This window comes from Glycine max, chromosome 4, assembly GCF_000004515.6.
Source record: "Glycine max cultivar Williams 82 chromosome 4, Glycine_max_v4.0, whole genome shotgun sequence".
Lineage (NCBI taxonomy): Eukaryota > Viridiplantae > Streptophyta > Magnoliopsida > Fabales > Fabaceae > Glycine > Glycine max.
In genome coordinates, this window is record NC_016091.4 from 43,278,873 (window position 1) to 43,302,851 (window position 23,979).

Genomic DNA, 23,979 nt, shown 5'->3' on the forward strand with positions numbered 1-23,979 from the left:
AAGGGATGGGGTTTTACAAGAATCTTGATCACAATTTTTTAGGTGCTGTGCTGGGATTTGGAGGCCATTACTTTTTTCTCTTTCCGTGCAGATTTGTGAACAAAATAATGATGAAAAGGCTGTAACAAGGGCTTTGATGATATCTATAAAGATAAGTTCATTTTTTCCTATCATCAAATAGAGACATTGGATTTGCATACACTACTACTTTTCCTGTGCTTATCTATAATGTGTTTCTCTAAAAACATCCGAAATTTACGCACCATTGCATTTATAAAGTTTTGAATTCATCAATTAACGACACTTTTCATTACTGTAGAGTACCTGTGCAAATGGATTATGGATGGTTCCAAACAGAGGCAGAGGAACTTGTGCCATTGCTGACAAGGTTTGCTTATATGTCAAGTTTTCTTCTTTGTTGTGTGGTGTGTTCTAATCTTCATGTTTTTTATAATAATCTTTTCGTATAGGAAATGTCAGCAGCGAGGGGACCATGAATGCTTGATCTTCCAATGCAGTATGAGCAATATTGATCCGAATTGTTTGTTCTTCAAAGCCACTTTAGTTTGTTGCTTTTAAATTCGATAACGATCACTAGTACACCTTATTTCCTGTCTCGTACAGTTGCAGCCTTATCCGAGTGTTATATTTCTGTCTGATTTTGCAGTTAAGCAATTCAATAGTCCAAAGAGTTGTATCTCTGTTGATTCAGATAGAATATGACAAGTTCAAAGAGTTAAATTTGCTGAATGGATTTGACTCCTCTAAAGTGAGAAGAGTGCACTTAGAGGATAAAGTACAAAAATAACAGTTGATTTTTTTAATTAACGGTTATTATTGCACTTTATTTTCTAAAGAGCACCTCACTGTAGAGGAGCCAAATCCTTGGTGAATAGTGCAGTTTTCCGTGAAAAAAGATGAATGAATTAGTGAGCTTGCAAATTTTTTTCTTTTTCCCACAGCAAGTCAAGATTGTAAAATAGTTTGGTTCAATTAACCGAGCCAATCTGAATCAATTTTAATTGTTTTAGTTTGATTTGGATTGTCCGGATTATCAGGTCAATCCAATCCAATGAACACCTTTAGTTGGTAGCTATTGAAGGCCTTGGAAAGTCTATGGCCACTCATACCAGTCAGGCCAATGGTTTCATTTTCATATTTTCATCTGCTTTCCTGTGCCAACCAACCTCAGGTGACACATCTCATGGAGCCAACTTCTGGAAAAAGGCAAGCAAAAACTACTTCAGATCGCTGCAGACTTCACCAAGGTCCTTCATATATGCATCATTTGGAGGCATGGGAACTAGCATAGTTAAACAAACCAGAGAAATTGAGGGGGAAGGGGAGGGGTTGTGAAGGATTCTAGAAGGGTTACAAAGTGAACCAGGTGATAACAGGCAAAGAACTGGAGTGTATAAGAGATTATGGATGGAGGAAAAAAATGAAGATATCAAGAGGAATGCCTCTAAGTGGAGTGAAAGGACTGCAAGAGCAGCTAGTCTAGGTGGAAAGTTCAGAAAAAAATATCAGCTGAGTTTATAAAGATTTTGATGACAGGTATAGGTAAATATAATTGATTCTACCAGCTGAGGTAATGGAATTTCCAACAGTACAACACTATCTGCCACCCTCATTAGGTAAATGAATGCACACAATATGGATTTGTATGTTTATATATATGTATTTGCAAAATAAGTACCAAAGCATAGATGCTGGTGTCATGTAACTCGTACAATCTTGAAGAGTCTGCTAAGACTTAATGGACTAATGGAGACTACAGGGTGAAATAATATGAAATAACTTGAATACAAAATTATTTTATTTACACTCCCATTTTTATGCCAGATGCACTGCAGCAAAACTTTTGAAAACGGTAAACAAATGCATATGCTGATGAAGAAGACGTAAAATGTTGTGACACTAAACTATGTTGGCTTCTTTTTGTAAATGAGATCATATATAAAAAGACCTGCTTCGGAGGAAGAGGAAATCACATAATGAGCCTTTTGGAGTCAGATATTAAGGAAATTTACATCTTGCAAGCATCGCTGTCTTTGCATACTTCACCCTGCATGGACAGAAAACGAGACAACAGATAAGCATCAGGCATTACAAACTTAATATTTATTAAGCATATTAAAGTTAGGGTCTTGCTAACTAGTGCCTTAGGGTATTGGTTAAGGAACTAAAAGAGAAAAATATTTATTGTATAAATCATAAGAAAGCGTAAAAAAGATCATGGACAGTGCAATTTTTACTTTAAGTTCCTTAACCAATGCAGGTAGCATTTTCCTTAAAAGTTATACTATAGGACAAAAACTATGGGTCCAGAACAAATACTTAAAGTCAAATTATTCAAGAATTCTTTAACATTCTCGTCAATGAATACCATATTTTAGCAATTATGTTGTATGAAGCATTAGATTACCATCATATATATTTCTTCTCAACTAAATTATACATTAAGTGCAACTTTGTTCATTATAATGGGCAAAGGCAATATAACGAGTCTTCAATTTTGCAACATAAGTTCAGGAATACTTAAAAACAAATGGAATACAAACTACTAATCAAGGCAATGGATCATAGATCAAATTTCAATCTGAATTGTTCTAATATATGTGCTGTCAAAGAATTCCATTCTTTAAAAATTCAGACAAGTATCCAACTTTGAAATTTCTTTCCTGTTCATATTTTCTTGCCATCTTCTTTCTTCATGTTTTATTCCACAGACACATTCTATACTGAATTTAACATGATACTTTATGCAGTTGAGTATGTCTACCTTATTCTTTCGTGCTTCTAATATTTCTTCTATAGGAGGTCGTCCTGGAAACCAAAAAATGGACAATTAACATATAAGTTGACAGAATCTTAGCATAATCATACTGGTTAGCATAACAGTAGAGGCATGTCTTGCTCTTAGGCAGAGGAAATTATGGCCACATAAATAATTAGAAATATAAAATGCAACTATAAGTGATAGTTTTTCTTACTCATTGATGGATTGATTTTGTCATCAAGTGTGATTAGAGGATATTCTATCACAATAGTTCTAAGCTTCTATAACGTGACTAAATTGTTCCAACTAAATAAAGATTGCAGAAGTGCATCGGGCCAACCCTGATATACGCTAATTAGGAGGTGGTTTCTAGTATGCTACATAGGATGGAGGAGGGACAGTTATAAATGTAACATGGACTATTGTAACTGAGAGGTGTAGCTCTTTGTGTTTTTCCTTTCATTTGTGAGTCTGATTCTTCAGTCTATCACAATGACTATATAGCTACAAGGAAATTTTTGGTGCAACTTTTTTAATGTACATTGCTTTTACCTGTAATTTGAAGACGATATTTAGCCCAAACACCATATAAGGAATCAGCAATTTTTGCAATCTGCAAATGTTGTTTTTTTCTCTCCATTATTAACATAATATATAAAGAGATAAGTAATCTTTCTCTTCAGTAAGCAAATAGAGAAAGGACTTCTCCATGTTGGATGAACAACAACATAACAAGTCCTTCAAAAGTATGATACGAAGACTTACTGGTTCATATTTTGTAATGGCATAAACCCAACCAAGACCAACATGTTCATATAATCTCCTAAATGCCTGCAGAATGCACCATCACCATTATGCACATGCATATATAAATATATAAAACTTTATTGCAAGGAAAATTAAAAAATAGATTTTCATAATGGAATGTGGAACAAGCAACAAATTTCACTCAACAAAAACAGATATATATTTCACTAAGATATATCCCCTAATAGTCCTCTGCATTTTGGGACGGTCTTTTTCTTATTGAATGAAGGTAACCAATCATTGGTGGTACAAAAATTTCATAATTCAGCAGCAGGATATTATTTATGTTGAAACTGGATATTGATATTTAAGTCTTACTTGGACTACACTATAATGCATATAGAGAATGAACTGTGAGAGTTGTATAACTGTAAGTAATGTTCTAATTTCTGAATTCTCTGTAAATACATAAAAATTTCTGAACTTGGAACTCATTTGAATATCCAAAAGCATATGCATCTAGATCATGATATTATTATTAAAGCAGGATGCAGAGAAGTGGCAAGAGTTCTCCTAGGTTAGAAATGAAGATCAGGAAAGATGCCATACTTCAACATCTGTAGCCACAGTTCCATCTGAGAGAATAGCATGAATTCTTCCCATAACCTAAAAGCAGAAACAAACAGTCATTGTCTTGCATCTCTATTAACCTGCAAGAGATGCTTGAAACCTCACGTATCCATATAACATCGACCCTCCCCATCCTTATAAAAAGGTCTAAATAACTAATTCACACGTATTAAGAAATTTAGTTAATTTAATTAAAAGTATTAAATTTGTCTTAAATAAGTATATTTTTTCAAAACTCTCTTGTAAACAAAAATAACAAACATTAATGAAAAATGTTTCTCTACTAAGAACTCATGTTAATTAAAGGTATTTTTGTGAAAAAATAATTAATATATAAGAAATTGTAAATTGAATCTTATTATAAAAAGGATTAAATTATACTTTTAATTTCAATCTTATAATAAGAATGAATCTTATAATAAGAACAGGAAGGAGTATCAATTAGTACATTACTTGTCAAAATACACGTCTTCATACAACAAGTGGTTAAAAATTTAACAATGAAACAAAGGTCTAGTAGTTGAAGAGCAAAAGCCAAAAATAAATAAATAAAAATATCCAGTTCAGCAAGGCTTGACATCGCTCAAAATAAACAATAAAGAAAATTGTCTCATTAAATTAATTAACAAAGGAGCCATTGGTGTACGTAACACAATGTTTGCTTCACTTTAAATTTGCGAAGTAACCATTTATTTTTTCCTTCAAGCTCTATCAAAAAGCTGCCAAAAAACGAACTTGTTCCATCCCAAATTAAATCAAGTAATTTTAAGCACGCACTAATTAATTTTGAAGTAAAGTTAAGAATAAGGTTTACACTGAATTCAATCACAATGGTCATACTATATATATAGTAGTGAGTTTGTTCATTTTCATAAGGATCATCAACGTGCAAAAATTTTAAGGCTCATGCCTATTAAACATGAGAAGTGATAATTGGCATAGACCATAGAGGCTAGAGCTAAGACTAACAGTTTCATAATCAAGGCCTTGATTCTCCTCGGGAGAGTATTCATCAGAACCTATATCAACAAACTTGATTGTGCCGTAACTCTTATTCCTCTCTCTTAGCATATTCACCTGATCACAACAACATGCATAACACTCTTATCAAAACTCAAGAATTCAGAGCAACAAACAACAGGTGTCGTCATTATTATTTGAATAATTAAATAAAGGAAAACCTCGCGCATGCAGAGGGGGCAATCTCCGTCATAGAGCATTTTAATCTTCCAATCTTTAGGTGACTCATTTTGTTCTTTCTTTGAAATTTCAGGTTCCACAGCTACCTCGCTTATGGCTCGAACGTTGCAGCGTTTTGAGGGTGTGGGAAGTGGATGATGAAAAGGTGGGCTATGGAATTTGAGAGTACCGTTGTTGCGGTGTTGAAGTGAAAAGAATGGTGGGTTTTGTGGCCTTGATATTCGTGAGACAGAAGCAGAAGCAGCTGCTGCGAATCTCAGAGCCATTGTTTCTTTGTTTTGGGTTGATGGTGTCGTGTGTGTGTTGGGTTCTGTTGAAAAAAAGCAGAGGTACTCTCGTACGTTAATAACCGCGAACGCTTGGAGTACGTGGCAACTTCGGGGTCACCCATGTTAATGACGTACACTGGTTTTTGAGGAAACGTGTTTGATAAACACTCAAGTGCTATCCAACCTCAACCTCAAGAGAGAATAAAAAAAAAATATGTATATTATAATCGAGAGATATTGACGAAATGTTTAAAATAAGAAGTAATTTATGTATTACTCGTTTTTTAGGTTTAGATTTTGCCTCAACAAATTATTTGGAACTCTTTTATCACAAAAGAAAACTGGAACTTTTTCCGAATGAAAGAGTTACATCATTTGCATGGGGATTTACATATTTTGAACTTCGGAAATGTCAAATTAGAATAATGTAACTAGGGAGTAAAGAATTAGATTAGTCAAATTTAGTCAATAATGTAATTAGGGATTAGTCAAATTTAGTCAATAAGAAGACAATTAAGAAAGTTGTGTAAAGGATCTTCCATAATATGAAAGTGTGTAGAGGATTTTTTATCCTTATATACCTTTTATTTGTTGATGACTGCTTTTATTTTTGTAAGTTTAAAGATATTATTAATTCATATTACACGACTTTTGGTCAACTAATAAATTTTTAGAAATCTAAAATCTTTTAGCTTAAACATTCACCAAAGCTTAAACAATCCATTTCTTCTATCTTGGGAGTCACTAAAACCACTAGCATTGACAAATATCTTAGTCTTCTTTTAATCATGTGCAGAGGAGAAAACAAGTTTTCAGATCTATTAAAGAAAGATTTTGGAGTCGAATCAATCATTGGACATCCAAGAAAATGTCAAAAGTTGGTAAATAGGTCTTGGTTAAATTTGTTGCTCATTATATTCCCTCTTAATGTATGAGTATTTTTTTGCTCTCATCCGTTTAAAAGATGAGTTGCAAAAGAAGATGAATTCCTTTTGGTGGGGATTGAATGCACAACCTAGGAAACATATCAACTGGCTTTATTAGGACAAATTCACTATGAAAAAAGAATTTGGAGGTATGGGCTTTAAACACCTTCATGCTTTTAATCTTTCTATGCTAGGGAAGAAAGGTTGAAGATTAGTGACCAATCAAGATACTATGGTTTCAAAAGTGCTCAAAGCTAAATATTTTTCAATATGAAAATTTTTTGGAGGCTAATTTAGGCCACAATCCAAGATATGTTTGTCATAGTATCCATACTTCATAGGTAATAGTCAAGGAAGGTATGAAATGACATAAGTACAAGCCAATTTTGTTGCTTATAACCTTGCAAGAGCATTAAAATTTTATGCTAGCTCCCATGTCTTTAATTATATTCCAACATATTTACAAGAGCATCCAATTCTGCCAGTTGAAGAACCGACTAGTGTATCCAAAGCACTACAATATCATCAATGGAAGCAAGCCATGTCGGAAGAATTTACCGCTCTCATGAACAATGGTACATGGTCTCTAGTCCTCAGTCAACCACATTTTAATGTCATTGGAAACAAATGGGTGTTTCATTTGAAAAGAAATCCAGATGGATCGATTGCTCGTTACAAAGCCTGGCTTGTAGCTAAAGGGTTTCATCAACGACTAGGCATTGATTATAAAGACACCTTCAGTCCAGTTATCAAACCTCAAACAATCAAAATAGTTTTGTGCATGTTGGACAAGTGGCATCAATAACTTAAGAGGGGGGGTGAATTAAGTTTCAAAATTTCCCACTAACAAACTTTTAACTCCCTTCTAAATGATAGGCTCAGAATGCAGAAGAAGCAGCAATCAATTTAATAATGTTTTTTTTAAACATACAAGACAAAATTGATTGCAATAACATAAATGAGATAATGGAAGAGAGAAATGCAAACTCGATTTATAGTGGTTCGGCCACTTCCCGTGCCTACGTCCAGTCCTCAAGCAATCCACTTGAGATTTTCCACTATCTCTGTAAATCCTTTACAGACTTTGAACACACCTTGGGATCCCTCACCCTTGTGTTCAAATATTCTCCAAGAGACAACCCGTCTCTTGATTACAATTGACTTTCTGAGATGAACAAAAAGATTTCTCTCCTTTAGAGTGGATGATACAAATTGAAGATCCTAGAGGAATTTTTCTCTTTTAGAGATGATAATACAAATTGAAGTTCCTAGATGAACTCTCAATAGATTTGCAAGTGTTTGCCTAAGAGTTGTTGAGAGAGCATTTTGAAGTCAGACACACATATATATAGGCCCTTCATGCCTTTTCAAAATGGTTTGAAAAGATGTGTCTTTTCAAAAAACTTTTTTTGAAATTCTTCACTAGTAATCGATTACAGGTTTCTGGTAATCGATTACACAGTTATATTTTGAAGAGTCACATATTTTCAAAGTGTTTTCTGAAGTGTTGATGTTGGTAATCAATTACAAACATCTGGTAATCGATTACATGATTCAAAATTCAAATTCAAAACCCTTTTTAAAAGCTGTTTGTCAAAATTGTCTTCTGGTAATCAATTACACTACCCGGTAATCGATTACCAGGGCCTTGATCTCTTGGAAACACTTGTTTTGAGGCAAAAGCTTGATCTTGAATTATTCTTGAAGCAATGCTTGTTTGTTGAAGCAACCTTGTATTAATCTTGAAGCAATGCTTAACCTTTGAATATTTGTTGAAGTAATCTTGAAAGCAACCTTGTTTGATTATTCTTTGGCATCATCAAAATCATGTATTCATATATTCACATTCTCCCCCTTTTTGATGATGACAATAATTATCAAACAAATTCTTTTTTCGGCATCATCAAAACTTGAAACCTGCTTGATTCATAGTGCATTGCTTTTTCTAAGGGTTGGAACTTAACACAAATGGATGTCAATAATGCCTTTTTACATGGAGCTATATTTGAGGATGTTTACATGTCTCAACCTTCTGGCTTTATTCATCCACATTTTCCAAATCATATATGCAAGCTCCATAAAGCATTATATGGTTTGAAGCAGGCACCTCGGACATGGTACCAGGAATTAAAGTCCTTTGTTGTTGCCTCTGGATTTTTCAATGCTAAATCTGATTCTTCATTCTTTATTTATAAACAAGATCATGTTATTGCCTATTTTTAGCCTATGTTGACGATCTTCTTCTTATAAGAAATGATGTCACTTTCCTGGCTAAATTCAAAGCAGCTCTTGCTACAAAATTTTCTCTCATAGATCTTGGGACGCCGAGCCACTTCCTTGGTGTAGAACTTCTTCCTACCGCTAATGGCATGTTCTTATCTCAACAACACTACATTCGGGATATCTTGCAAAAGGTAACATGATTGATGCAAAGCTATTTGAAACTCCGATGTCTACTACTTGCTCGCTTAGCTCACACGATGATACACCTAGTTGTGATCCATCTTTATTTTGCAGCATCATCGGATCCTTACACTATTTATCCATCACCAGGCTAGATGTCGCATTCGCCATACACAAGTTGTCGCAATACATGCAATCACCTACGACTACTCACATGCAAGCACTCAAGCGTATCCTACACTACCTTAAGCATACCATCTCACATGGTTTACAACTCGTTGCAACCAAAAACCTTGATCTCACTGCCTTTTGTGATGCAGATTGGGGTGGTGATACAATTGACAAAAAGTCTACAGGTGCCTATATTGTCTATCTTGGTCCAAATGCTATATCTAGGTCTTACAAGAAACAATCCACAGTTGCAAGATCCTCAACTGAGGCTGAATATCGCACCATTGGATTAACGGCTTCTGAACTTCTATGGCTACAACAACTACTATTAGAACTTGGCATCAAATTAACCAAGCAACCAACTATCTTTTCAGACAATATTGGTGCCACATATCTTTGTGCAAATCTAGTTTTTCACTCAAGGATGAAGCACTTAGCTATCGATTACCATTTTGTTCGTGACATTGTTGTCAAGGGTGAACTCAAAGTGTCTCATGTTCCTTCCAGTCATCAACTAGCAAACTTGCTAGCTAAGCCGCTCTCCCGGCCAGGCCATGAGTTTCTCATCACCAAGATTGGCATCGTTGACTCCTCCTCCATCTTGCAGGGACATATTAGTGATAAATGCAAACATAGGATTTAATTTAAAATTAATTGATTTATTATCCCTATAATCACGTGCATGTTGTTTTCTTATTATAGGAGAAAATCAAGCTCTACCATTAATACTTTAATTCTGTTTCAATTTGTTTCCTTGATTTTGGCTAATGGTTGTCACTTATTGTTAGTGCAACAACTATTTAACCTTTACTCTATATATGTAAAAGCATATACACAATATACACAGTTCTTTTCTTCTTATATAGATGACATGTTACTTGAACAAATATATTTAAATTTCTCTATTTTGTTTGTGCTTATATATGCCATGGTTAAAACTTAAAAGGATACTTATCCAACCTAAGAGACTTCTTGGGTGGACAAGGATTTCAAGTGGTATATGGTGGACCATTATAAATAGCCTTTAGATTAATCAATACTCCACTTTCTTATCATGGAATGTTAACACCTGACCCTTGCTCCTTCCTCACTGACATTTCTTCTCCGCCATGCACCGTCGCCGAAGGCAATTTCTGATGACAACACCACCAATTTTTTTTTCTTTCTCCCTCTCTGTCTTTTGCACTCCTTATTAATTTGGTAATGTAATTTTATTTTTTCAACTATGATGGTTGGTTGTTGTTGCAGGCGAGGGACATGGACTCGTTGGCGACATTTGCAGGGAGGCTGCCGAGGTACTAGTCGACGTTGAAGATGGCATGGAGTAGCTAGACACACTTTCAGTGGAGTTCTCAGGCGTAGGGGTTGAGGAAAAAAGAAAAGAAAAAAACAAAAAAAAATGGTATAGAATGTCTACCATATTATTGTGCTGATAAAATGAATCTAAGGATTAACAAAAGTAATCCACCATAAATCACATGACTCTCTTGTCCACTTTAGATGCCGTCCTAACTCGATTAACACAAATCCATTGGTGTTGAATTTCTTTTTAAACTAAAATGAATTATTATCTGTATCAATAAATTTGAACCATTTGAATAACTTTTGAATTTTTTTTTACCAATCAATGTCTTAATAACATTAGATAAGAATCATTAATTATATATTTTAATTTCTTAAAAAATGATTTAAATGACTAGTATTTTTAATATAATAAATATTTTTAATGAAATTTTCATTTTTATTTTCTTAATCAGTTGCATAAAGACTTTAGTTAATATTGGTCTACCAATATTAATTTGATTAACTAAATTAATCTGTTGAAAATAGGGTTAATTTTTAAAAAGGAAATACGAAACTAAACCAATCCATTTTGATTGGTTTAACTTTTCTCTCCTCTCACTATATCAAATAAATCAATTCAAGTACAATACTATCCATCACTAGGTGCCTACTAGTATTAATCACTTAACAATTTGACCATTCATGGGCATCCAGTGTCGCTAATCAATTGGATTGAAAACCTAAATGTATGTTAAGGAGGCTTTTACCAAACAATAATTATTTACTTTTAAAAATATAAAAAATCTAAATTAAACACAAATATATTTATTTATTTTCAATTAAACCAATCTATTAGTCTGCATTTTTAACCATGAGTTAGACGCAAGTTTGTAAAATATATATATATATATATATATATATATATATATATATATATATATATATTTAAAAAAGTGTAAGAATCTAATTAAATCATGCATAACAGAGAAATTTATTAATTTTTACAATAATCATACTAATAATAAAAATTTATAATTAAATAATGTTCAAAATTGCTTTATATATCAATACATAATCATTAAAATCCTTCTTTTTATACTTTCTTTATTAACAGTTTTTTTAACTATGAGTTAGTCGTAAGTTTGTAAATATATTATTTTTAAAAGTGTAATAATTTAATTAAATCATACATAACAGAGAAAAAGACTATGCTATAAACTATTAAAATCTTTCTTTTTATGCGTTCTTTATTAACAGTTTTTTTTGGAGTAAATTCTTTATTAACAGTTAAAATTTATTAAGAATTACAGATTCAAAGTTAATTAAATATAAAGTGTTACAAAATTTTGTAATAAATTTGGACCAATAATAAAAAAATGTATTAAGAAATATGATAATTAATTATATATAAATAACAATTATTTTTTTAACCAAAATTCCCATTCCCATCTCGAGAGTTGTTTTATTCATGTCGTGAACTCTCTCCCTTCATCTAGCTCGAGTTTTTTTCTTGCTTCCGGGAGCTCTGAACTTGACCGACGTCGTTTTCACATCAAAACCCTTCAACAAAAAAATGGCGTTCTTCTTGAACCAAACTAGTATCGCTTCCCATTTTCGATCTCACTCTCAGGTATTCCTAATTTTTCTCACATATTGAATAATAATCATTTTAATTTCTCTCTGTGATTCCTGTTTTCTTATAACGAAAATCTCTTTTTGAGAAAGCAGAAGACTGAAGATTTGGCTTCTTTTCCTCGCCGTCGATTCCACGTCGAACCAGGGGCTCGTGAAAAAGCTGTAAGACATTGCTTTTTTTTTTTTTAGATTTGTTATTTATTTAGTTTTTTGCGATTCAAGTAATTTGGTGCATCTAGATCACCTATTTCAACTTGTAATTACTTTGATCTAAATTGGCAAAGAAAAAAAAATTAGGGATTAAGAAAACCTCATCCACGAAGTTAGTCATTATAAAAGGAGGGTTTTCTTTTGATAGATTCATTTTGTAAACGAATATTGGGATTCAGGATTAGGAAAATTGCTGAAATGTGATTCTGATCCTGTCTCCACGAATTTGTCATTTGGCTTCAGTATTGCAATGAATAGGTAGACAATTTATTATTCATTGTATTGTTGAAAGAAATTTAAAAAATCAAAATATTTATATTTCTTTTATAACACAATTGGTCTTTGGAACATTTGCATAGCTTAGCAAGCATAAGTTATGATTTCTTTTGTTAGCCTGTGCGTAATTTTAATTCCTGGATTTTGTGGCAGCTCTTGGCAGAAGATGCAACTCTGAAACCGTTCAAATCGTACAAGAAGAGTGTAAAAAAGCTTAGAAAAATTGGGAATGCCCTTACAATTGTTGTTGTTGCAGGTATGCTGTCCTTTAACTCTGATTTTGAGGAAATGAGTGAGGATTTGTTTGGGGTGTCGTGATTTATAAATGGAACTTGAAAGACTTTGATGTGGAAAAATGAAACTTTGAGGGCTGGGGTGCTTTATTATCTCTCAAGGATTGAAATCACTTTTTAATGAGCTGAAAGATTTGATGTTTGTTTGAGCTGGACATTGTTGTTAAAGTTTATGTTTATTGTTAATAAGTTGAAAGATTTCATATTGCTGATGAAAGCAGTCTGAAATCTTCAGTCTGGGAGTTGCCAAAACATTTGAGTTGGCCTCATGATTTTTTCTTTGAATGTTGTTTTTGTTTCATTTCAAATGTGTTGGCCTCATTTTCATATCATTCTAATTGTAAAGTTTATTCTTGTGGCCCTAGCAAACTAACTTTGATAAAATAATTTTGAACAAAATTTGGATCAAGGATTTTATATTCTTGCCATCAAGTTCTCAAAGCAGGTCATGACATCTGAAATTTTTTTCAACATCAATAGCCTCCGTTGATACCGAGCTACAGAATTTCAGATAAACGTCTATGTATTTGCTTAATTTGAGAATTTGATCAAAGTTTTGTCTGATAAGCTTTTGTAATTTTTTTTTCATTTATTCTTACCTGGTGGTTGTTTGAAGAGGGCAGGTGTGGGAAGGGGTGAGGTGAGGTGGTGATGGTGTTTGCCAAATTAAACAAACCACCTAAATGCACATAGGGAGTGTGTTTTGGTAAGCTTCAAAGGATAAATAAATTGTTCCTATCTGTGTTTGGAATTATTTTCCTTGAGGTTGGATTTATGAACAGCTTAATTGGAAATGATCTGAGCCAGATTTGATGTTCGGCTTAGGCAAAGCACTTGGTGATTTGGAAATCCAGTACACCTCTGCAGTTTGATTACTGAAACATGATTACTTCACAAATAAATTTGGGTTGCTGAATATGATGGATTATGAAAAGTACATGCACATTATCAAGAAATTTTCTGAAATAACACCATTGCAAAGAGGACGTGGTCCTCTTTAATCCTTTGGGAGTGGAGCATTTTCGTTTTTGGAGATTGTCATTGTTACTGGGCCTGTATGTCATAGAGTTAATAGGTCTTTTTTCTTCCTTAGTATATTGTGTGTATATGCTTCCTTTCTACATACCTATTGAAGTGTGGAAAACTCTTGGAGATAGAGGTCTTGAGTGGCTCACCGAACTCTTTAACGAAATTATGAGGTCAAAACGCATGCCGGAGGAATGGAGGAGAAGCACGTTAGTGCCAATCTATAAGAACAAGGGGGATATACAAAATTGTGCAAATTATAGGGGAATCAAGCTCATGAGTCATACCATGAAATTATGGGAAAGAGTGATCGAACGGAGATTAAGAAAGGAGACTCAAGTTACTGAGAATCAATTTGGTTTCATGCCGGCAAGGTCGACCATGGAAGCGATTTATTTATTACGGCGGGTGATGGAGCAATATCGCATGGCCCAACAAGACTTGCACTTGATTTTTATTGACTTGGAGAAAGCGTATGATAGAGTGCCTAGAGAGATTTTGTGGAAAGCTCTAGAGAAGAAAGGGGTTAGGGTTGCATATATTCGAGCTATCCAAGATATGTATGATAGGGTATCGACTAGTGTTAGGACACAGGGTGGAGAGTCAGACGATTTTTCCATCACAATTGCTTTACATCAAGGGTCAACCCTTAGCCCCTACCTTTTTACCTTAATTCTGGATGTCCTCACGGAACAAATCCAAGAGATAGTGCCGAGATGCATGCTTTTTGCAGATGACATAGTCCTCCTTGGAGAGTCGAGGGAGGAGTTGAATGAGAGGTTGGAAACTTGGAGACGAGCTCTAGAAACACATGGCTTTCGCCTAAGCAGAAGCAAATCGGAGTATATGGAATGTAAGTTCAACAAAAGAAGGAGGGTTTCTAACTCAGAGGTGAAAATAGGAGACCATATTATCCCTCAAGTCACACGGTTTAAATATCTTGGGTCTGTAATACAGGATGATGGGGAAATTGAAGGGGATGTGAATCATCGCATTCAAGCAGGATGGATGAAATGGAGAAAAGCATCGGGGGTGTTATGTGATGCAAAGGTACCGATCAAGTTAAAGGGAAAGTTTTATCGGACTGCGGTAAGACCGGCGATTTTGTACGGAACAGAATGTTGGGCGGTCAAGAGCCAACATGAGAATAAAGTAGGTGTAGCGGAGATGAGGATGTTGCGGTGGATGTGTGGTAAGACTCGACAGGATAAAATTAGAAACGAAGCTATTAGAGAGAGGGTTGGAGTAGCGCCTATTGTAGAGAAGATGGTGGAAAATAGACTTAGGTGGTTTGGGCATGTAGAGAGAAGACCGGTAGACTCTGTAGTGAGGAGAGTAAACCAGATGGAGAGAAGACAAACAATTCGAGGCAGAGGAAGACCCAAAAAGACTATAAGAGAGGTTATCAAAAAGGATCTCGAAATTAATGGTTTGGATAGAAGTATGGTACTTGATAGAACATTATGACGGAAGTTGATCCATGTAGCCGACCCCACCTAGTGGGATAAGGCGTTGTTGTTGTTGTTGTTGTATGCTTCCTTTCTACACTGATTATTTTCTCAAATGTTAGCCAACTCTAGCATTGAGCCATATGGTTACTTACATAATTGTATAAAATTTAAGTGTCTGGTTGGCTTTGAAGGTCTATTTATATAATCACTTTCAGCAGTGAAAAAAAAATTCTAGCATTTGCTAGCCATTAAGATGTTTCAAATTCTTGTGAAAATTTTTAGCTTGTTGAAATATTGATTTCTCAGTTGTTTCTTTTCATGGACCCTTTTTGCTGTGTTTGACATTGTCCCCAACCAGGAATAGATGTGAATAATATGAAGACAACACTCATTAATTGACTAGTCTGCATTACCTATCTATTTGTATTGAATATACATTAGTTTGTAATATGCCACTTCCCTTGAAACAATCATACTAGTTTCTATTCCTGTTCCATCTTTTTCAATGTTCTTGTTTGCTATTTTATTATGTTTCAGGATGCTGTTACGAAGTATATGTCAGAGCTTTTACAAGAGAGGAAGCTCAGAAACTGTAATGTCCTGAAAGTTCTGGATGAAGCAAATATTGGGAGTTAGTTTTCTGTTTTGTTTTATTATTGTGGCAACAACTTGGACGTTATGATTAGCAATGTTAGAATAAGCAAAAAAGCATTTGAACCAAAATTGCTTGTGCATTAATAGCTTTTCCACCATTCCAGATGTCTACTATCTGATGATAATGTTGATTGGCTGGTCACAAATCTGTTGTGGCCTCAGCCTTCAGGTGTGAGAAACAGATCTAATTCGTTCGACCAAGTTTGAGGGGGAGCAGTTATTTGAGGGAGTTGTTGTGATTATCTGTGAGATGTTTAATGCAATTCCATAATCAAGCTTTGCCTGAAATGTTAATAAATCTGATAACCATGTTAATGGGAATTGTAACCTGGTGCTGGCCAAGATATTTTGCTAGTATCTTTAGTCCATCATTGTTGGGAGGCTGGAATTCCATGAGGCTGATTAGGCTTAAGGGATCTTCTGACAAATTTTTAGGCTTAAATTAAATTTTGAGGTGATGTCTTTTTAAAATTAATATTTCATTTGATTGAAAGAATTATAGAAAAATTAGAAGTTTCATAAAAAATAAAAGTAATTTTCTTTTTCTGGCAGGGAACACTATTCACACAAAAACATTTTAGTTATTAATGAAAGTTAGGCTTTATTTTTTTATCATTATTTATTTATTTTATTCGATTTTGTCCTACTATTATTTAGGGTTATAGGTCTCATAATTTTCAAAACTGAGTTAATGTTATCTTTTTTGTCCACTTAGAATAACGATGTTTTGAAAATTATGGGTCCTAATTGAAGCAGCAAAGAGTAAAATTGCCTTGGTTTTGAAAATTATGAGACTTAATTAAACTCTAAATAAATAATGAGACGAAATTGAATAAAATTAATAAATAGCTGAATAAAAATTTAACTAAGCCTAAAAGTTATATAAATATTAATATTAAGTAACTTTTTTTTTTCCGAAGGTCTAAACTAAGGGTTTGGACCGCTTGCTGCCGACTAGGCAGACTATAATTCTTGAGAAGAGAGGTAAAGGAAGATGACGTTGTTTAGGTCGTTACCTACATATATTGGTCTCATTCTTTTCTTCATGTTCGCACTTTAATTATGTTATTTAATACATTGATGAGGTGACATGCCAAGCATTATTCGGGAACTAAATGCCACTTGAAAATGGGTAAATTTGGACAAAGTGCAATTAAACTTTGTTTAAGCCAAAATTTAATAGAAGGGGTACTCATTAGTTATTACCCAACCCACGTTAATAAAACAATTGCCTTTTGAATTAAATGAATACAAATAAAGCTAATTAATGAACGCAATTACTCACTACGAGTATCGTCTATCTCACGTAAGTAATAAATGAGCAGAGAAGACAGACAAAATGTCTTTCAGGTTTAGCTCGTTGTTAAATAATATACCTAAATTGCTGCAAATTTTTTGGATACTCAAATTTAATTCCTAGGAATAAAAAAAACTTATATACTCTTCTGTCAAATGTTTTTATAGTTATTTTTTAACAAGCACTACCTCATTGTTTTAAGGATTTTCTTTTAAATGGGATATTCTTCCCCTTAATGCACTAATCCATCTGAGATATTAAGATTCATTTAAGGTTACTCATTTCTCATTAAAAGTTTTTTCATATATGCAAACAAGATTATTTTTCAACGGCACTACACTATGTTGGTTCATTGTTTTAAGATTAACAATAATTATTTGGTTTGCAATTTTTCCCTATTTTTCTGTTTATATGAATTGTCATATTTTTTGTTTTTAATTTGTTTTAAATATCTTAAATAATGAAAAAATATATTTTCATTGTCTTTTTTATATTCAAATTTGAAAGTAGGAAACATAATAAAAATATGGTAACTTTTTATAATTATTATAAAAATAAAAAAGGAAAATGCACTTGTGTATCTTAAGAGATTTATGTAAGTCTCGATCGTCTCTGTATTAAATTTTATTAATCCATTGAATTAAAAGTTTTTATTGAGTTAATTAAGTTTATAAAATTTGCAATTATTTGATACTCTGTTAAATAAACTTAATTTAATGTAATATATATATATATATATATATATATATATATATATGTATGTATGTATAATTATAAATTATTGAAGAGAGTAACTTCACAAAGAATTATTCTTGATATAGCCCTCTATTTAAAGTTGTTGAGTTGAAGAGAAAAATTGTTTAAAGTTATAAAAAGTAAAAGTGAGTAATATATCGTTAGAGACTTAATGCGTAAAAAGCTAAAAAAACAAGAGATATTAAGTTAAAGATGCTGGTCCATTTTTTTAAAGCTTCTTATATTTTTAGGTCTTCTTCAAGTATACGTTGTCTCTAAGAGGATAAATCTATCACTTGAGCTCTCTAAATGCAGGTTTCCTTCATGTTGGAAAACCATTCTCTTTTGCTTTGAATAACACTTCACTAGGAAATCATTTCTTTTTGTTTTAGTAGACATGTCTTTTGATACTATTTGGTAACTCCAAAGCGCTTGGACTTCATTTATTTTTCATAGGATTCGACATATTATAGGAGAATGTTTAATAAGATAATTCCTGCAAAACGAATCCAAGACAAGAATATTAAATAAAATCTTAAATGCATTCTTAAATGTTATACAAAACATAATATATATCTGCTTCCATTTGGAACTTTAGACACAAATTCATGATATTTGATTTGATATCATAAGACACAATTTTTATTTTTGTATTTATTTGTATCTAATCCAAATAATTAAGGATCATGATCGGCTTAAGACACATGTTTTTTTTTTACGTTTATAAATACTTGATGGGACACAGTATTTCTTATCAATAATAAAAACACAACTGCTTTGTTTATGAGGACTTAGGCAAATTGTCTAACCTTATGAAATCTATATCTTTATATGTGTGCCTGACTAATTATGTTTCTTTAGATTCCGGTTACATGTCACCATCGGTTTTGATTTGATTTAATTGAGAAAAACACATATTTAACTCTTAAATACAAACAATTTGTCTAATAGTGGTTGGTCATTAATTTGAAAAGGGTTTGGTCTAATACGAGTATCTACTTTCACTGAAACTAGATACAGCTGGAAATGCCTGATTAATAAAGGCGGAAACAAACTTGTAATAAAGATCTTAAGTGATAGCACGAAATTTTAATGAAAGAATGAAAAATGTATGCATGGTTACAAATTACATTACCTCTAAAGTTTGAGAGAATCAAATAATGAATGTGTTGTGAGACACCCACTTCTGAAAAGCCAGTGAAAACACGACAACTTTCGTGAACGCCGCGATATGTTCGAATCTGCGTAGAAAACAGAAAGTAATGTGTCACTACATGCCCACTGAATGTGAGATACCTGCGGTCAATGTCATGAATGGTACTATGGTCATTTATTAATCCCAAAGCCTTCACCACCAAACTACAACTCACCAAACTTAGTCATTATTATGACTTTGATTTATTAGTACAACTTTTTTATTATTTTATATTATTTTTTGTCTCTAGTAAGTTTGAAAATTAGGTGCATCATATGCATGATCAGCATTTGTAACTGCTTCTCTGAATTTGTCTGAGTCTGAGCTGTTAATTCTCCCAACACAATTATAAAAAGAAGAAAAACTTAGAGTGATAGTTGTAGGAAAGTAAAAACAGTAAGTGTTCTCTTAATTCAGTGAGGTTCTGAATTGTTCAACTTGAGATGATGGCATCATTTGCAGGGACTACTCAGAAGTGCAAAGCATGTGAGAAGACTGTGTATTTGGTGGATCAGCTCACTGCTGACAACAAGATCTATCACAAATCATGTTTCAGATGCTACCACTGCAAGGGTACCCTTAAGGTTAGATCACACTTTTTTTTACTCCAGAATACACCAAAGAGTAAACTCAAGTGCATGATTTAAACTTGAATTTTCTCTGTATGCGTATGTATGATTATGCATTTGACTTTCATCATCACCATATGTTTTTATTTATAAATAAAACCCACATCTTTGTTTGTTACTTTGGGGTATAGCTAATTTGTCTGATTCATTTGGTTCTTTTCTTGGATTAATCATGATTTGCATATGCTTGAGGGCTTAGTGGGTGTTTCATTAGGAAACTTGATGTGCATTACCTAGTAGAAAAGTTGTTCTGTTTCTAGCAATTATATGACAGTCTTTTGTGCATAATTTGAATAGAAATGTTAGAGAAAATGAGCAGTTTAGTCATAAAATTGAGGATGGGAGAGATTAGATATTAGAGAGGAAGATCAAGATTGACATAGGGTGAAGAAGTAAATACAAGGTTTTGAAAAGGATTACAGAGAATTTGTGGTCCTGAGTAGTTAAAAGCTCGTGTGATTAATCTAAAGGAATAGAATCAAGGTTTGATATTTTATTAATTAAAGTTCAGGTTATAGCTGCTATTCACCTCTTTTCTTCTTTTCTTCAGACTTCAAACATTCACTCTTCTCCACATGTCATGCGATTCCAAAATTTTCTTTAAACCATAGAATTTCTTTTTCTTGTATGATCATGCATTTTTACACCTTTTAGTGTATCCGATAAGCACACATTGGTATTCTGTTGTCCTTTCTTCTGGTGGTAACCTAAAAGAAATTGCTCTCATATATTTCGAGTCTTCAAAGCATACCATTAATCTGAATGCTGTCTTATTCAGTGATATTTGAAAATGAGATGCACATTAAACTATAGCCATTTATTTCCATGGTGTCCATTTGATTAGTTATTTATTTTATTTTTAAATTAGATACTGTGGGTCATACGAAATAGAAACCTTTCCATGGATGTCTGTTTGGATGAAAGTTTGTTATTGTGTATTAACCTTTTGGTTCAACCTGCAAAGCACAACATGCAATTAATCTAATTGTCTTATCTTATTCAATATGATATTTGATCTTGGGACACATTAAATTGAAATTATTCATTCCCCATAGTGTCCATTTGACTCAATAATTATAGATATTCTAAAAATATAATCTGTAACACCGTCACATGAACTTTGGATGGTTGTTTTCCTAGAAGCCTAAAGCTTAAAATGGTCAAAGATCAAGTGATGGATACATCTTTAATCCTCTTTTCCTCATGCATCCTTGCAGTTGAGTAATTATTGTTCCTTTGAGGGTGTTTTATACTGTAAGCCTCATTTTGATCAACTCTTTAAGAAGACTGGCAGCTTGGACAAAAGTTTTGAAGGTGAATTGCTGTTAATTAGTTGTTTCTGATACATAAACACACTTGAAATTTCTACATATTATTCTGATCATCCTGTTTCTAAGTTTATTTCTTGTTCTCTTTATATTTATTGTTTGTAGGTATTCCAAGAACTGCAAGACTTGAAAGATCTGCCGATCAGGTTTTCCTTATCTAATTAACTACATAATATTTCTTCTCATCCTTAGAATTCTTGTTTAGTGTTCTCAAATGGAGTTTTTTTTATTTTTTTTTATATACCCTTCTGTTTAATATTCATATGGTAAACTCTCTCTGATATCTTCAGGTCCAAACCAATACAAAGGTTTCAAATTTGTTTGCTGGAACTCAGGAAAAATGTGTTGCTTGCAAGAAAACAGTTTACCCAATTGAAAAGGTACATAACTATTTTATCATAAGTTTCTTCATATCAAGCCAAAGTGGTCGATCTTTATTGTTGAAGTCTTCTTACATCTAAATTATTATAGAGTAAACTAACAAGTCTCATAATATCTTAATTCAAGTTCTCTGTATAGTTTCATCAAATTTGCCTTTATCTATGTGAAGACTGAAGGCACTAGACACCTAATTTCTTTGCTCAAGATCATCAATGTAAATATCTTAGTTTGCCTATCCAAATTCCAACGTCAATTGACTTGTGCTCCTTATTCAAATCAGGATATAGAATCTGTGTAGGAACTTACATAGACTTAAATTCGGCTCGTGCAGAAATGAAATTAAAAGCAAAACCTGTGATACTCAACATAGAGAGCCCATCTAGCAAATGATAGCTTAGAACCATAGGAAATCTGAGCTAACAATGCTTCAACTTTGCCATTTGCCACCTACTGTATTCAATGTTTTTCTGAAGTCAAATACTGAATTAGTACAAAAGAGTAGACATTAGCATGAAAAAGTTCGTATCGTAGGTATCTTTTAATTGTTTGATAGTGTAAAAATCTTGACACTAACTAACAACGTATCAAAATTAAACTCTAACAAAATGGAATTAACCAACCAAATAAAGATCTATCTTGGAGTAAACTACAGAAGACTGGCTTAAGCCACCTCTTCCACTACAGCCCAGAAATTAGAGGACAAGATACTCATTTTATCGTTTTTTGATCTGATCATTCAACAACGTATATGAATTGATAAACCACACTTGTTTCTCTATTCACCTTTTTTTTTAATTTGGGAAAAAATCAAAACGGAGTAAGTCCATTTAATTTCTGTATAGTTACTGGCAAATGGCAAATCCAATTCCTTATTTTCTTGTTGGTGGAGAAGGAGGCATAACAACAACTTGGTCCCAATTCATGTCTTTGTTATCATTATGGCGGTTGATTGGGGCAACAGAAAGAAGAGGAAGAAGCAAAGAGGGTGGAAGCAACTTTTAGACCATAAATTCTTGTTAACTTCAGGAAAAACTTTAGTGTTTTGCATCATATTGTGTCGTAAGTCTTGTATTAATAATGGCACTGTCCATTGTTCTTTTTCAGGTAGCTGTTGATGGAACATCTTACCATAAGGCTTGTTTCAGGTGCACTCATGGAGGATGTGTAATTAGCCCATCAAATTATGTTGCCCATGAACATCGTCTTTATTGCAGGCACCATCATACTCAGTTGTTCAAGCAGAAAGGTAACTTCAGCCAACTTGACAAGCAAGAAAACGATGAAGGGGTGACGGAGAACAGAATAACTGAGTAATGGCAAGCATTCAACTTTCAAGTTACATTGGCAATACAAGTTCAGTTGGTGACTCATTTTCAGGCATCAAATTCCCTTGTCTCAATCCACATTTTTTTTTCTGTTTACTATGTATGTGAAAAGTTTTGTGAGACAAATTTTGGGTTGATAATTGAGAAGAATTAGTAGATAGTTTGGCTTAATCATACGGCGCGGCTGACCAATCTGCATTTTGCTTTGAAGTTTAATGAAGTTTGTATTTTTCATTACTGTGATAAAATCTGGTTTTCTCTGTAAATTTCCCGTTGATTTGGTTATTCACATTAAAAATATTTCACACTCTTTGTATCGGTACAATGAATCTCTCGATAAATTTGAGTTTAATTGACAATAAGGAAACGAAAGGAACATCTCTGGTCATGAAATTACCAAGGACTAGTTGAAGTATTAACTCATCGCATCCAGAATGTATGATTACTTAAATGGATTATTAATTTATCTTAATTATGTGAGTTTTACAATGTCACATAAATTTAAGTATTTTATTAAAAAATTTACTTTAACACTAAAATTGTGAAGGTGAGTGCTGAGGTTAATTTTTTCTTTTGGATACATTAACTTAATGTTTGTGGGTTCTACAGTCCAATGTGTTGTATAAAATAACAATGTATGATATTTCTAAAGCTTTTTATTTTTGGAAGTGATAAGGTTTAGTGATTTTTTAAATGAATATCATTTAGTGGAGCCATATATGCGGAAGTATTTTTTTAATTCATATCTTTGACTGACTCTTTATTTCAATGCTTCAAACAATTCTAAGGATTTAATATGAGCATCAAAAGTTAGCTCAAGTAGTAAGGGTTGTCCCTCACTTATATATATTTTAATATGGGATTATGTTTAGTCGATGTGAAACTTGAATTATTTTCATAAATCACACATATCGCATATGCTAAGCCTTTTTCAGACATTTCTAAGATTAAGGTGTTCAACTGTCAGAATTTCCAAAGATGGCAAGAGCGAGATCACTGCATCCTTGACATGTATGGCATCGCATCGCATCGGCACTCAATGATCCAAAGCCATCCTCTACCGACCCAAAACTGACTGCACAATGGACTCATGCAAACAAGGCATGTAGGACACACTATAACTATCATGGTC

The 23,979-nt window shown here is 33.1% G+C and overlaps 3 protein-coding genes and 1 long non-coding RNA gene across 6 annotated transcripts; 3 read left to right on the forward strand and 1 right to left on the reverse strand.

The window, feature by feature from the left end:
- Window positions 1–180: 180 nt before the first annotated feature.
- LOC106798431 (uncharacterized) lies at window positions 181–1,683 on the forward strand. Its single transcript, XR_001388004.3, has 2 exons — window positions 181–388; window positions 471–1,683. It is a non-coding gene; the product is annotated as an uncharacterized lncRNA (long non-coding RNA).
- LOC100785087 (uncharacterized) lies at window positions 1,658–5,719 on the reverse strand. Of its 2 annotated transcripts, NM_001255727.3 has the most exons (7): window positions 5,341–5,690; window positions 5,129–5,236; window positions 4,139–4,195; window positions 3,548–3,613; window positions 3,335–3,395; window positions 2,786–2,829; window positions 1,658–2,068 (listed from the first exon to the last, which is right to left on the reverse strand). In NM_001255727.3, exons 1-7 carry the CDS (start codon window positions 5,623–5,625, stop codon window positions 2,030–2,032), a joined length of 660 nt encoding a protein of 219 aa, NP_001242656.2. In that variant the 5' UTR covers window positions 5,626–5,690; the 3' UTR covers window positions 1,658–2,029. The 2 variants fall into 2 exon arrangements, with proteins under 2 accessions (NP_001242656.2, XP_040870452.1); XM_041014518.1 differs by lacking the exon at window positions 3,335–3,395 and having other exon boundaries at window positions 5,341–5,719.
- Window positions 5,720–11,863: 6,144 nt separating this feature from the next.
- Window positions 11,864–16,242, forward strand: LOC100527646 (putative succinate dehydrogenase complex protein). Its single transcript, NM_001248482.2, has 4 exons — window positions 11,864–12,042; window positions 12,141–12,209; window positions 12,687–12,789; window positions 15,841–16,242. Exons 1-4 carry the CDS (start codon window positions 11,986–11,988, stop codon window positions 15,897–15,899), a joined length of 288 nt encoding a protein of 95 aa, NP_001235411.2. The 5' UTR covers window positions 11,864–11,985; the 3' UTR covers window positions 15,900–16,242.
- A 3,104-nt stretch (window positions 16,243–19,346) lies between these two features.
- LOC100500444 (LIM domain-containing protein) lies at window positions 19,347–23,110 on the forward strand. Of its 2 annotated transcripts, none has more exons than XM_041014499.1 (5): window positions 19,347–19,768; window positions 21,031–21,127; window positions 21,247–21,287; window positions 21,432–21,521; window positions 22,365–23,095. In XM_041014499.1, exons 1-5 carry the CDS (start codon window positions 19,628–19,630, stop codon window positions 22,635–22,637), a joined length of 642 nt encoding a protein of 213 aa, XP_040870433.1. In that variant the 5' UTR covers window positions 19,347–19,627; the 3' UTR covers window positions 22,638–23,095. The 2 variants fall into 2 exon arrangements, with proteins under 2 accessions (XP_040870433.1, NP_001238190.2); NM_001251261.2 differs by having other exon boundaries at window positions 19,508–19,768; window positions 22,627–23,110.
- The last annotated feature ends 869 nt before the right edge of the window (window positions 23,111–23,979 follow it).